The sequence below is a fragment of the Pan troglodytes genome, chromosome 13 (assembly GCF_028858775.2).
Source record: "Pan troglodytes isolate AG18354 chromosome 13, NHGRI_mPanTro3-v2.0_pri, whole genome shotgun sequence".
NCBI classification, from domain to species: Eukaryota; Metazoa; Chordata; class Mammalia; order Primates; family Hominidae; genus Pan; species Pan troglodytes.
In genome coordinates this window covers 20,586,943-20,601,620 of record NC_072411.2, presented here as the reverse complement: position 1 = coordinate 20,601,620, position 14,678 = coordinate 20,586,943, and the positions used below count along the sequence as shown (strand labels likewise).

General features: G+C 34.9%; 1 protein-coding gene and 1 non-coding gene across 8 annotated transcripts in view; both read right to left on the bottom strand.

Annotated features, from left to right (window-relative positions):
• PTPN4 (protein tyrosine phosphatase non-receptor type 4) overlaps positions 1-14,678 on the bottom strand; it is a 223,108-nt gene that overhangs the window by 64,952 nt on the left and 143,478 nt on the right. For all 7 annotated transcript variants that reach the window (XM_525902.8, XM_009443187.5, XM_009443190.5 and 4 more), the window contains one exon: positions 4,611-4,674. In XM_525902.8, coding sequence (XP_525902.2) covers positions 4,611-4,674 — 64 coding nt within the window. The remainder of the gene's footprint in view (positions 1-4,610; positions 4,675-14,678) is intronic.
• On the bottom strand, positions 2,435-2,541 carry LOC112208517 (small nucleolar RNA U13). The gene has a single exon (XR_002942993.1). It is a non-coding gene; the product is annotated as a small nucleolar RNA U13 (small nucleolar RNA).

Here is a 14,678-nt window from a genome sequence, read left to right as displayed (position 1 = left end):
AAATCTGGACCTAACTCAGTCTTTTTTTTTTTTTTTTTTTGAGACACAGTCTCACTCTGCCATCCATGCTGGAGTGCAGTGGCACGATCTTGGCTCACTGCAACCTCCACCTCATGGGTTCAAGTGATTCTTGTGCCTCAGCCTCCCGAGCAGCAGGAATTAAAGGCATGCACCACCACACCCAGCTAACTTTTTCTATGTTTAGTAGAGACGGGGTTTCACCATGGTTGCCAGGCTGGTCTTGAACTCCTGACCTCAAGTGATCTACCTGCCTTGGCCTCACAAAGTGCTGGGATTATATCATGAGCCCCTGTGCTGGCCTTGTTCATTCATATTACAATTCTTAGGAACTTTAACCTTAGATCATAGTTAGAAATGAGTTCAAACTTTTAATATGTATCTGTTTTCAACATTAGCTATGACTCTGTTTCAAAATATAATTCTAGGCCATAAATTAAATGTTAAAGTGTATCATCACAACTTTTAACAATATTCCTAATTTAAAATATCTGTCTAGATTGTAAATAAATAAGAACATTCAGCAGCTCTGAACACTATTATATAATTCAAATTTTAAAATTAGCACTAAAATAATTTTCCATTTTCTTGAAAACTGGTACAAATTTCTAAATAAATAATTTCCTTAAAGTAAACCACATATAGCAACATTCACATCCCATAATTGCACAGCTCTGATTTTCACACAATAAATACAACCATGTAACCTTTACCCAGTTCCAGAAATGGATCATTACTACCACCACAGAAGTACCCTTTGTCTCCCCTTTCTACCAGATTACCTTCCCAAAGTTAATCACTCTTCTGCCTTTATCACCAGAGAATAGTCATGCTTGTTTTTGAACTTTATTGTACATACATGGAATCACACATATGTGTCTTTATGTCTGGCTTTTGTTCAGCATTATGTTTCTGATATAAATTCAAAGTTTATGAAGCAGTAATTCACTAATTTCCATAGTACTCTATTATAATGAATTTAACAGTTAACTTATCCACTTTACTGTTCACAGACATTTTATATTTCTAGTTTGGGGATATAAGAAGAATACAGCCATGCATATTCCTGTATGTTCTCTGGTGTACACATATGCACATTTTTGTTGTTGGGTCATATGATGTACACATATGCTCAGCTTTGGTAGATAACGCCCAACAGTTTTCCAAAATGGGTAGATCAATATACAATCCCTCCCACCAGTAGCATATGTGCCATATATTCACCAACCACTGGTTTATCAATCTCTTTCCCCTTACTATTCTGTTGTGTATGTAGAGGTAGCACATTTTGGTTATAATCTGAACCTCCTTTATAATCATTGAGGTTCAATGTTAATGGCCACGTGGATATCCTCATTTGTGAAGTGTCTGTTCAATTCACTGGCATATATTTCTATCAGGATGCATATACAACCAAGGATTCTGTGTGTATTATATAATGGTCTATACTATTTCACTCTCTTAGTGATATCTTTTGATGAACAGAGTTATTAATTTTAACATAGTCCAAATCATCAATCTTTTAAGGGTATGAAGGTTTCCTTCTATGTCCGGTTAAAGAAATTCTTGCCCATCAAAAGGTCATTAAGATATTTCCTGTGACTAATACACAAATAAATGCCCATGTATAAAGTATTAAACTATCATATTAGAAGGGAATATGCTTAAAACATCACTTCTTGATTGCCAGAAAATTGTCTTAATTATGGTTAATAGTTGTTTTGTTTGCACTAACATATATAGTTCATATGTTTTACCATATGCCACAAACATTACACAAAATAACAGAAAATGTCTCAGCTACTATGATGCACTGAAGCTTCTCACTGTCAGCATCTAAGATGCATACATATTCACCCATTTTGACACTTGGTATACTTTTCAAAAAGTCTATAAGTAATTTCCGTATTCTATCAATTATATTTGAAATGTAACAAAAATTTTTCTTGCCCAATTTCTAAACAACACACAAAAAAACTTGTACTGAGAGATAAGTATATCGTATGAAGTTTGGGTATTTAAAAACAAAGACATGTTTTAGAGAGAAAACATTAACAAGGCCACCTTTTGCAGAGTATGCCTGTACACTGTCTTTTTTTTCTTTTTTCTTTTGAGACAGAGTCCCGCTCTGTTGTCCAGGCTGGAGTACAGTGGTGTGATATTGGCTCACTGCAACCTCCACCTCCTGGTTCAAGAGATTCTTGTGCCTTAGCCTCCCAAGCAACGGGAAATACAGGTGTGTGCTACCACAACCATTTTTTTGTATTTTAGTAGAGATGGGGTTTCGCCATGTGGGCCAGGCTGGTCTTAAACTCCAGGCCTAAAGCAATCCACCCACCTCAGCCTCCCACAGTCCTGGGATTACAGGCGTGAGCCACCGCGCCTGGCCTGTATACCATCTTTACTTCCTTTCTCCTATCAGACGGGTTGTAATGTGCCTATGCTGTAACAAAGTCTGAGGAAGGCATATCTCACCCAATAGCATGAAAATCTAATCATCATGCTTATGAACCACAAAAGGATCCCTGTATACTGTCTTTAATCAATTGTCAGTTAGCTATTGTTGCTGTTATCACTTATTGGTAAATACATTTTTAACTGGTACACTACTTCAGAAAATGAGAGTGAGGATTCAGTGATATGAAAATGACTGGTCTTTTACCAGGCACATAGTAAGTTCTCAATAAAGGCTGGATATTATAACTATTATTAATAACACTAGTATTATGATGGGATATTATTATAAGTCTAATTAGAAAAGTTGACTTCTACAGTGCCATCTATGATTACTTAGAGTAAAATATTTGTCCTCTAGTTTCCAGATAACAATATTATATTTTAATCACCTAAATTTTAAAACATGTAAAATAATTTCCATTAGCAGCATTAGTCATAATATCCCCAACCTGGAAATGGCAAAGCTGTCCACTAGCAGCAGAATGAATTAATAATTTATGGCATAGTCATTCAGAGGAATACCATACATAAATGGAACGAACTAATGTTATATGCAACAACTTGGATGAATCTCACAAAAAATATTAAGGGAAAGAAGGCAGACAGTAAAGACAACAACTGTATAATTTCAATTTTTAAAGTTCAAATATAAGCAAACTAATCCATGGTCATACAAATGAGAGTAATGTTTACCTTCCAGGAGGCTTAATGACTGGAAGTGGGCATCAGCTCCAGCAGCAACATTTCAAGCATCTGGGGTGCTGGTAAAGTTCTACATATTAGAAGGCGGTACATATACTACATATCTTGGAGGTGCTCATATGGATATGTTCACTTCATCAAGTTGTGTACTTAAAATATGCACAATTTTGGTATTATGTTTTATTTCAATAAAAAGTCTCTTGAAAAAAATCCCTCTGTATTTTATGAACATAAACGATAAACCATAGTTTATAATCACGTAGTAGATCAGTACAACAGAGCTGATTCAAAGACTTTCTTTATTTTTCAAGAGGCAGTGGTGTCCTGCTCTGTTGCCCATGCTGGAGTACAGTGGCACAATCAGCTCATTGCAGCCTTGAACTCCTGGGCTGAACCTATCCACCCACCTCAGCCTTCCAAGTAGCTGGGATAACAGGCAGAAGCCACCACTGTACCCAAAGGCCTTTTTTTTTTTTGAGACAGGGCCTCCCTATGTCATCCAGGCTGGAGTGCAATGGTGTGATGATAGCTCATTGCAGCCTTGAATTCCTGGGCTCCAGAGAGCCTCCCACCTCAGCCTCCTGAGTAGCTGGGACTAGAGGCACACATCATCACACCTGGCCAATTTTTTTTTTTCCATTTTTTTTTGTAGAGACAGTGTCTCACTATGTGGCCAAGGCTGGTCTGGAACTCCTGGCCTCAAGGGATCCTCCCACCTCAGCCTCTCAAAGTGCTGGGATTACAGGATTGAGCCACTGAGGACAGCCCCAAAGACATTTTTATGGTTTCAAATACATTTTACACACATACACACACAACCATCTTGAAATCTGCATGAATTTGCCAAGACTTCTCAGATTTCTAAGAAATAATGTACATCAAAGGATAAGGTTAGTTTGATTTAATGAAACAGACAAAATCATTAACAAGATGAAATTATTTCCAACACTGTACTTTCCATGACAACTCAATTTGTTATTTATAATATATAAAGCCATTACCACTCCAACAAAGGGAGGCAATGTGTTATAAGTTCATGAACTTGTAACACTCAGCTCCCCTAAAATAAAATTAACTTATATACAAAAGTAAGTACTATAGATTTAGTAGGGAAAAAGGGATATATGAAATGCTCATTTGCTGCCCTTCATAAATGGACCCTGAGGTTTTCAATGAACATCATGTGTGAGAAATCAGTTTCTAAGCTCGAGAAACAGCAAGAGGAATATCTAGAAGAACTTTAAATTAGAACCACATACACACTGGAAAAACAAGTACATTTTGTTATAACAAGTGAATTCATTACCTCAGCAGGCAGTTATCCACAGTATTAATTGCACTTTCACTTGTACTAATAATAGAAAAGTTCTGTCATGAATAGGTATTTCTTAAAAGGCTTCATTTATGTCAATAATTATTAAATCCGTACTCACCAATTCTTTTCTAAGTTGAATAAAAAACTGTTTGCACTTAAAAGAAATTTTTACAATCTTCAACCTGGACAAAAGACAATAAATTATTCAAAGTATTGAATAATGATAAAAATATTAACAAATTATGAAAAAATGTTTTAAGTGTATATTTAGTAATACCTAAACATTTTATCATATATACATACACATAGTACATAAAGAATTGAAAGTTTTTGGTGCTTCATGGAAAAAATAATTAGTATTTGTGTTCAACTGAGGAAAATTTTGTATCTACAGAAATACTTAAAACCAGATGTCACAAATTAAAATTTCAAAAACTATCACTAACTTAGTTGTTTATTCTCTAAAACTATAAGCAAGCCTTGGAAAAATGTAAGATTTCATTACTTTATGCAACAACCCTAAAAACACTTTTAATTTTAAAAAGCATTAAATTTTAAAAATTTACCTTTGTACACCACCCTTCTTCTTAAACGCAACCCACATAATGCCATAAGTGTTCTCAAAGCCTTATTAGTACAATCAATATGAGCCAAGTCATTTTGTCTCATTCAAACCATAAAATAAGTAACACAGTAAACACAGTCTTTGTAAACTTTAAGACATAAGGGTAATAAGGCTAAAGAGATTTGATCTTTCTTATTGAGAAAAATGTCCTTCAGGATCCTGTCTCAGTCTTCTAAGTAAATATTTTCATGATAATTCTAAGTCTTAATCTTTATGGCTTATGGCCCTATCTATCCAAGAAGCTCTCAGCATTCTCAAAGAATAAACTTCTTACACTTTAATCACTTCAAGAGGCAAATGCATGAGTCAACTTCAAGCATGCATGTTTGGAATAGGGAAGAAGAGACATGTTTAGGTTTCTGATTTGAAAACTTTGTATTTTACTTTTGGATACTGAGCTTTCACTCGACAGGGATATAACAACATGGGAAAAATATTCTGTCATAGAGGGCATTATTTCTAGAAGCAAAAAAAAAAAAACAAAAAAACAAAAAACAAAACAAAACAAAACAAAACAAAAAAATTGAGTAACTATTGACTGTATTTATGGAAAAAAGCCAGGTGCCTCAATTCAAAAAATCTTATGAAGACACACTGATATTTCAGAAGTTAAACAACAAAAAACACTGTTCATTTCTAAATGATCAAGAGAAAGGAAATCTAGGCCAGTTTCAAATCACTTTAATTTCAAAAATTCCCAGGAAGGTATCAATCAATGAATAAAAATCTTTTCACTGAACGCTCTCTGTGGCATAATATATATTTTGTATAACTTTTATTTTCTTATAAATGTATTGTGTGTGACTTGTATTTGCTACAAAGTTTTTTCAGAAAAATACCAATGTATAAATTAAAAATCTTTCAAACAGTATCTATTTTATATAGCAGTAATACAGCTATAACCGTTTTTTTGGCTTCTATATGCCTGGTTTATCTTTTTCAATGTTTCTGTCGTTTTGTATAACATTTTAGGTATGTCTCTTGTAAACAGTATAAAGATTGATTTTTTTTTAACTGGAACAATCCCTTCCTGTAGTTAATAAATCATTAGACATACTACGCATTTTTCACTTGACATCAGAGGTTTTACAATGACTTTACATTTCAGTTTAAGGTTCTCCTTTGCCATCTTAAAATGTATCCTATTACAGACATGGTTTCGCTATGTTGCCCAGCCTGGCCTCAAACTCCTAGGCTCAAGTGATCCTCCTGCCTCAGCCTCCTGAGTAGCTGGGACTATAGGTGTGTGCCACTGCATCTGGCTCAGATTGATTTTTAAAAATCCAGTTTGAATAATACAAAATATATGAAACAATAATAAGTACTTGAAAAGACACTCATTATCATTAGCCAGCAGGGGAATGCAAATAAAAACTACAATGAGATACTACTTTATACTCACTAGAATGGTTATAATAAAAATGCAGATAACAAATGCTGGTGAGAATCTGGAGAAATTAAACCCACATGCAATGCTGGTGGGAACGTAAAATGATGCAGCCATGTTTGAAAACAGTTTAGCAAACCCAGGTATTCCACTCCTAGATATATACACTCATGAAAAATGAAAACATGTCCACACAAAAACCTGTACAAATGTTCAGAGCAACATAATTCTTACCAGCCAAAAAGGGGAAAAAACTGGTAAACTGGTTATCAAAATGTGGTATAACCATAAAATGGAAAATTATTCAGCAATAAAGGGGAAAGCAAAACTGATACATACTACAATGTGGATGAACCTCAAAAATGAATGAAAAAAATCAATCACAAAAGACCACATAGTACATGATCTCATTCAATATTAATAGAATATATAGAATAGGCATATCTATAGAGATATATGATAGTGATTAGTGATTGCCTAAGACTTCTGGCAAATAAAAAGCATAGAAAAGAACACGGAATGGCTCCTAATAATTACAAGGTTATCTTTTAGGGGTAATATAAATGATTCAAAATTAGATTATGGTGGTGCTGCCCCTGAAACTATACCACAAACCACTAGACTGTATACTTTAATAGGCAAATTTATGGTACATAGATTATATCAATAGTGATTTAAAAATTCAGTTTGATGTTTTCAATATGAATATCCAACATATTTACGGTTTTGATAATAATTAACATACTTGGATTTATCTCTACCATAATTTTTTTTGCTACTTGTCCAAAGTTTTCTGTTTCTACTGGAATGCCAATTATGTAATCATATAACTATTTTATACTGTTTTACTGATTAACTTTCACATGGTTTTGGAAAGCAGCTAGGCTCATCATTATACCACCAATGCATCTGTTCATTTTCCCTTTTAAGCATTTTATTATGTATAACTGACATGCAAAATGCACATATTTAAAGTATATACTTTGGTAAGTGTGACATACATGTGTACTTATCAAACCATCATCACAGTCAAGATAGTGAACGTATCTATCACTTCCAAAAGATTCCTTCTGCCACACAGTGATCCTCCTCTAGAACTCCAACACAGCAACCCATCCCGCCTACGTAACCACTGACCAACTTTTTGTCCCTACAGATAGAATTTTCTAGAATTTATATAAATGGAAGCATACAGTATGTATTTTTCTTCATCTGTCTTGTCACTCCGCTTAATTATTTAGAGATTCATCTGCATTGTGTTTTTCACTAAATCTTTTCTCCACTTTGCTGAGGAGCATTCCATTCTATGGATATACCACAACATGGATGGAAATAGCCATCACTTCATGATGAATATTTAAGTTGTTTCTAGTTTTCGGCTATTACAAATAAAGTCACTTTGAACACATGTGTGCAAGTCTTTGTACAAACATTTGCTTTAATTTCTGGTGGTCAAATACCAGGTAGGAGTGAAACAGCTAGGTCATATGGTAGACATATTTCTAACTTTTTAAGAAACTACAGAACAGTTTTCTAGACTGGTTGGACAATTGTATATATTATAATAATACAGTCATTCTAGTCTCCTTAATGCTTACTACTTGCATGGTATACCTTTTTTATCTCTTTATTTTCAGCCAATCTATATATATATTCTTATCTACGAGGAAAGCCATTATACTTTTTTCTTCCCCATTTGTTTGCCTTTTATTCCTTTTTCCTTTTTCTTTTTTTAAAACACTAGTAAGGACCTGGTGTACAAAGCTGAAGAGAAGTAGTGAGATGAAGCATATATTTTCCTCATCTTATATAAAAAGCATTGAGACTTTCACCATTTCGTATAATATTAGCAGATTTTTTGTAGATGCCCTTAATCAAAATGGAAAGTGCCTTGTATTTATAGTTAGCTATGTCTTTATTTTTTTTTATCATGAATGGTCAATTTTGTCAAATTCTTTTTCTGCATCTATTGAAATGCTCAAATGGTTTTTCTATGTTATTATAACAGTATGGTTAATTATACTGACTGACTTTCAGATGTTAAAGCAACCTTATATTCTTAAAATAACCCCCATTTGAACATGATGAATTATCATTTTTATATATTACTGAATAGAATTTGCTAAACTTTTATTAGGTATTTTTGCATCTATGTTCATGAGTAACTGCAGTTTTCTTTCCTTGTAAGGTCTTAGTCTGGTTTTAACATCAAGGTAATACTCACATAAACCATGTTCCTTCTTTATTGTCTAAAAGAGTTTATGTAAAATTGGCCTCACTTCTACTTTAAATGTTCGAGAGAATTCACAACAAGGGGCCTGGAGTTCTAATGTTCAAAAGGTTTCTAATTATAATTTCAACTTCTTTAATAGATACAGATCTATTCAAGTTTCTTTTCTTCTCAGGTCATTTTTTAATTTGTGTCTTTCAAGGAATTTGCACATTTAATCTACGTTGTGAAATTTATTAATGGTACTTGTATTAGTCCATTCTCACACTGCTAATAAAGACATGCCCGAGACTGCGTAATTTATTGGGGAAAGAGGTTTAATTGACTCACAGTTCAGCCTGGCTGGGGAGACCTCAGGAAATTTACAGTCACAGCAGAAGGCAAAGGGCAAGCAAGGTACTTTATTCACAAGGCAGCAGGAAGGAGAAGTGCAAGCAGGGGAAATGCCAGATGATTATAAAACCATCAGATATCATGAGACTCACTCATTATCATGAGAACACAATGGGGGAAACTGTCCCTATGATTCAACTACCTCCACCTGGTCCCACCCTTGACACCTGGGGATTATGGAGATTACAAGTCAAGGTGAGATTAGTGGAGGAGGGGGCAGGACACAGAGCCAAACCATATCAATATTCAAACATTCAAATCTGCTCACAATATGATTTTATTATGCTTTTAATGTATGTAGGGTCTGTAATGCTATCCCCTTTCATTCTGGATATTGGTACAGCCAAACTTTAGAGATACTGAGGGCTTCGTTCCAGACTACCACAATAAAGCGAATACTGTGATAAAGTGAGTCACACAATTTTTTGGTTTCTCAGTGGATATAAAAGTTATGGTTACACTATACTGTAGTCTATTAAGAGTTTGATATACTATAATGAAAACAAGTTGTATAATAAAAAATCAGAGTAATTTATAAAAAATTCTAATGATCATCTGAGCCCTCAGGAGTTGTAATCTTTTTGTTGGTGGAGGGTCTTGCCACATTGCCAAATGCTATTTGATAGCATTTACCTACACTAGAACTTCTTTCAAAACAGTCAATCCTCTTCACCCAGCTGCTGCTTTATCATGAAATAGTCTATATTCTTTGTTGTCATTTAAACAATGCTCACAGCATCTTCACCAATAGTAGATTCCATCTCAAAAAATCACTTTCTTTGCTCATCCATAAGAGGCAAATCCTCATCTATTCAAGTTTTATCATGAGATTGCAGCAATTCATCCCCTACCCCATCTTCAGACTCCACTTTTAATAATAGTTCTCTTGTTATTTCCACCCCACCTGTAGTTACTTCCTCCACTGAAGTCTTAACCCCCTCAAAGTCATCTATGAGGGTTGGAATCAATTTCTTCAAAATTCCGGTTAACGTTGCTACTTTGACCTTCTACCATGAATCATGAATGTTCTCAATGGCATCTAGAATGGTAAATCCTTTCCAAAAGGTTTTCAACTTACTTTTCCCAGATCCATCAGAGAAATCATCCTCAATGGCCACTACAGCCTTACAAAATATGTTTCTTAAAAAAGATTTGAAAGTCAAAATTACTCCTTGATCTATCAGCTACAGAATTCATATTGTGACAGCAAGCATGAACTTCCTTGCCATCTCTAACAGAGCTCATGGGTGGCAAGGTGCTTTCATTGTCAATGGGCAGTAATATTCAGAAAGGAATCTTTTTCTAAGCAGTAGGACTTAACAATGGACTTAAAATATTCAGTAAGCTATGCTGTAAACAGATGTGTGGTCATCCAGGCTTTGACGTTCCATTTCTAGAACACAGGTAAGGTAGATTTAGGACCTAGCATTTACAGAATGGTAAATGAGCACTGGCTTCAACTTTATTCCGCAACAAGAGAGTCAGTCAGTCCTTTGAAACATTGAAGCCAGGTATTAACTTCATCTATGATAGTCTTAGATGGCATCTTCTTCCAATAGAAGGCTGTTTCATCTACATTGAAAACCTGTTGTTTAGTGTAGCCATTCATCACTTAGCCAGACAGCTAGATATTCTGTATAACCTGCTGCTTCACTTTGAACTTTTATGTATGGAGATGGCCTCTTTTCTTAAGCCTCATGAACCAATCTGCGCTAGCTTCAAACTTTTCTTCTGCAGCTTTCTCACCTCTCTTCTCAGTCTTCACATAATTAAAGAGAGTTAGGGCCTTGTTCTGGATTAAGCTTAAGGGAATGCTGTGGCTGGTTTCATGTATCCACACCACTAAGATACTCTCCATATCAACAATAAGGCTGTTTCACTTTTGTATCATTTGGGTGTTCAATGGAGTAGTACTTTCAATTCCTTCAAAAATTTATCCTTTGCATTCACAATTTGGCTAATTGGTGCAAGAGGCCTAGCTGTTGGTCTATCTTGACTTTTGACATGCCTTCCTCACTAAACTTAATCATTTCTAATTTTTGATTGAAAGTGACAGAAGTGCAACTCTTCCTTGCACTTGATCACTTATAGACCACTGAAGGGTTATTAATTGGTCTAATTTCTATATTGTTGTGTCTCAGTGAACAGGAAGTTCCAAGGAGAGGAAGAGAGAAAGAAACGGCCAGTCAGTGGGGCAGAAAGAACAAATAATACAATATCTATCACTTAAGTTAGCTGTCTTATATGGGTGTGGTTTGTGGCATGCCAAAACAATTATAATACTAAGATCAAAGATCACTGATACCATAACATACATAATAAAAAACTTTGAATTATTGTGAGAACTACCAAAATATGACACAAAGACACAATGTGAGCACATGCTGGCAGAAAAATGGCAACAACAGAGTTGTCTGATGCAGGGTTGCCACAAACCTTCAATTTGACCATTTGCATGTCTTTTTTCTGAGAAATGTCAATTTTAAAAAATGAATTATTGGGCTGGCTTTTGCTGTTCAGTTCCTTGTTATTCTGGATACCAGGCCCTTGTTGGATGTATGATTTGCAAATATTTTCTCCAGTTCTATAGGTTGTCTCTATACTCTGTCGATTGTTTCCTTTGCTGTGTAAAAGCGTTTTAGTTTGATAGTCCCATTTGACTATTTTTCTTTTTGTTGCCTGTACTTTTAAAGACCTACCCATAAAATCTTTGCCTAGATCAGTATTCTGAAGCATTTCCTCTATGTTCATTTAGCAGTTTTATAGTTTCAGGTCTTACGTGTAACTCTCTAATCCATTTGGACCTGATTTTTTATATACTGAGATAAGGGTCTGGTTCCATTCTTCTGCAATAGATACCCAGTTTTCTCAGTACCATTTATGGAAAAGGGTGTCTGTTCCCTACTCTATGTTCTAGGTGCCTTTGTCAAAATTCAGTTGGCTGTAAATACGTGGATTTATTTCTATGTTCTCTATTCTGTTCTGTTGGGTCTATGTGTCTATTTTAATACCAGTACCATGCTGTTGTGAATACTGTAGCTTCACAGGATAATTTGATGTCTTCCATCTTTGTTCTCTTGACTCAGTATTGTTTTGGCTATTCAGGATCTTTTAGGGTTCCATACAATATTTTTTTTTTCTTAATAGAGAAAGGGTCTCACTCTGCCATCCAGGCTGAAGTGCAGTGGTATGATCATAGCCCACTGTAACCTTAAAGTGCTGGGCTCAAGTGATCCTCCCACCTCAGCTTCCGGAGTAGGTAGGACTACAAATACATGCCATTATGCCCAGCTAATTTTTAAAAATATTTTTTATAGAGACGAGGTCTTGCTATGTTGTGTAGGCTGGTATTAAATGCCTGGCCTCAAGCAATCCTCTTGAGGATTACAAAACGCTAGGATTACAGGTGTGAGCCACTTGGCTCCCCACCCATATGAATTTTGGAACTGCTTTTTCTATGCCTGTGAAGAATGTCATTGATATTTTGACAGATGTTGCATTGAATCTGTAGAATGCTTTGGGTAGTGTGGTCATTTTCACAATACTAATTTTTCTAATTCATGAGTATGAGATGTTTTTCTACTTTTTTTCTGTTCTCTTCAATTTTTTCCCATCAGTGTTTTGTAGTTTTTGTTGTAGAGATCTTTCACCTCCTTGGTTTATTCCTAAGTGTAACATTTGGTAGGTACTGTAAATGAGATTGCGTTCTTGATTTCTTTTCCAGCTATTATTGGTGTACAGAAACGTAACAGATGTTTGTACATTAATTTTGTTTCCTGCAACTTAACGGAATTCACTTAATAGTTCTAAGAGACTTTCAGTGGAGTCTTCAGGCTTTTCTTTATGATCAGGTTTTCTGCAAAGAGGAACAATTTGACTTCCTGTTTTCCTATATGGATGGCCTTTATTTCACTCTCTTTCCTGACTGCTCTGGCTAGGACTTCCAGTCCTAGCCAGAATAAGAGTGGTCAGCGTGGGCATCCTTGTCTTCTTTTAGTTCTTAGAAGAAAAGCTTTCAGCTTTGACCTGTTCTGTATGATGTTAGCTGTGGAACTGTCACTTATGGCCTTGATTGTGTCAAGATATGTTTCTTCTATACCTAATTTGTTGAGAGTTTTTATCATGAAGGGATGTTGAATTTTATCAAATGCTTTTTATGTGTCTACTGAGATGACTGCATGGTTTTTGGTTTTCAATCTGTTGATGTAATAAAGTATTTCACTCACTGATATTTGTATGTTAAACTATCCTTGCATCCTGGAAATAAACTCCACTTGATCACGTGTAGATACGTGAAAAATGTTTCTTTTTCACATATTATTGAATTTGCTTTGCTAGTATTCTGTTGAGGAATTTTGCATCTATATTCATTAGGAATACTGGCCGGTAGTTTTTTTCTGTCTTTTCTTTTTTTTCAGACAGGTCTCACACTGTCGCTCAGGATGAACTCCTGAGCACAAGTGATCCTCCTGCCTCAGTCTCCCGAGTACCCAGGACTACAGGCATGTGCCACCACACCTAGATAATTTTTTCTTTTTTTGTTGTTAGTTGATTTTTATCACTTCAAAAAATACAAATTTCAACTTGTTGATCCTTTGTATTATTTTCACAGTCTCTACTTGATTTAGTTCTGCTCTGATCTTTATTGCTTTTTCTTCGACTAAATTTGGGGCTTGGTTTGTTCTGGCTTTTCTAGTTCCTTGAGATGCATCATTAAACTGTTTATTTGAGCTCTTTCTACTTTTCTGATGTAAGCATTTATTGCTATAAATAGCTCTCTTAGCAATGCTATTGCTGTATCTCATAGGTTCTAGTATGTTATGTTGCTGTTTTTGTTTCAATAAATTTTTTTATTTCTGTCTTAATTTCTTCATTGACCCAATAGTCTTTCAGGAGAGTGTTGTTTAATTTCCATGTATCTGTACAGTTTCCAAAGTTCCTTGTTATTGATTTCTAGTTTTATTCCATTGTGGTCTGAGAAAATACTGGATATAATTACTATTTAAAAATTTTTTTGAGACTTGTTTTGTGGCCTAACATACGGTCTTTTCTGAAGAGTGTTTCACGTGCTGAGGTGAAGAATGCATATTCTGCAGCTGTTGGATAAAATGTTGTTTAAATGTTTATTAGGTTCTTTTGGTCTACCGTGCAAATTAAGTCCAATGTTTGTTTTCTGTCTAGATGATCTGTCCAGTGGTAAATCAGGTGTGCTGAAGTCCCCAACTACTATTGTATTGGAGTCTGTTTCTCTATCTTTAACAATATTTACTTCATTTATCTGGGTGCTCCAGTATTAGGTACATATTTACAATTGTTATATCCTTTCACTGAATTGATCCCTTTATCATTTGATATTGACCTTGACTCTTTTTATGGCTTTTTACAAAGTATATTTTGTCTAAAATAACTGCTTCTGTACGCTCTTGGTTTCCATTTACATGGGATTTTTCCTTCCCTTTACATTTAGTCTATTGTGCTTTTTACAGGTGAAGTTGAGTTTCTTGTAGGTAGCACAGAATTCGATCTTGTTTTTTTACATCCATTCAGCCAG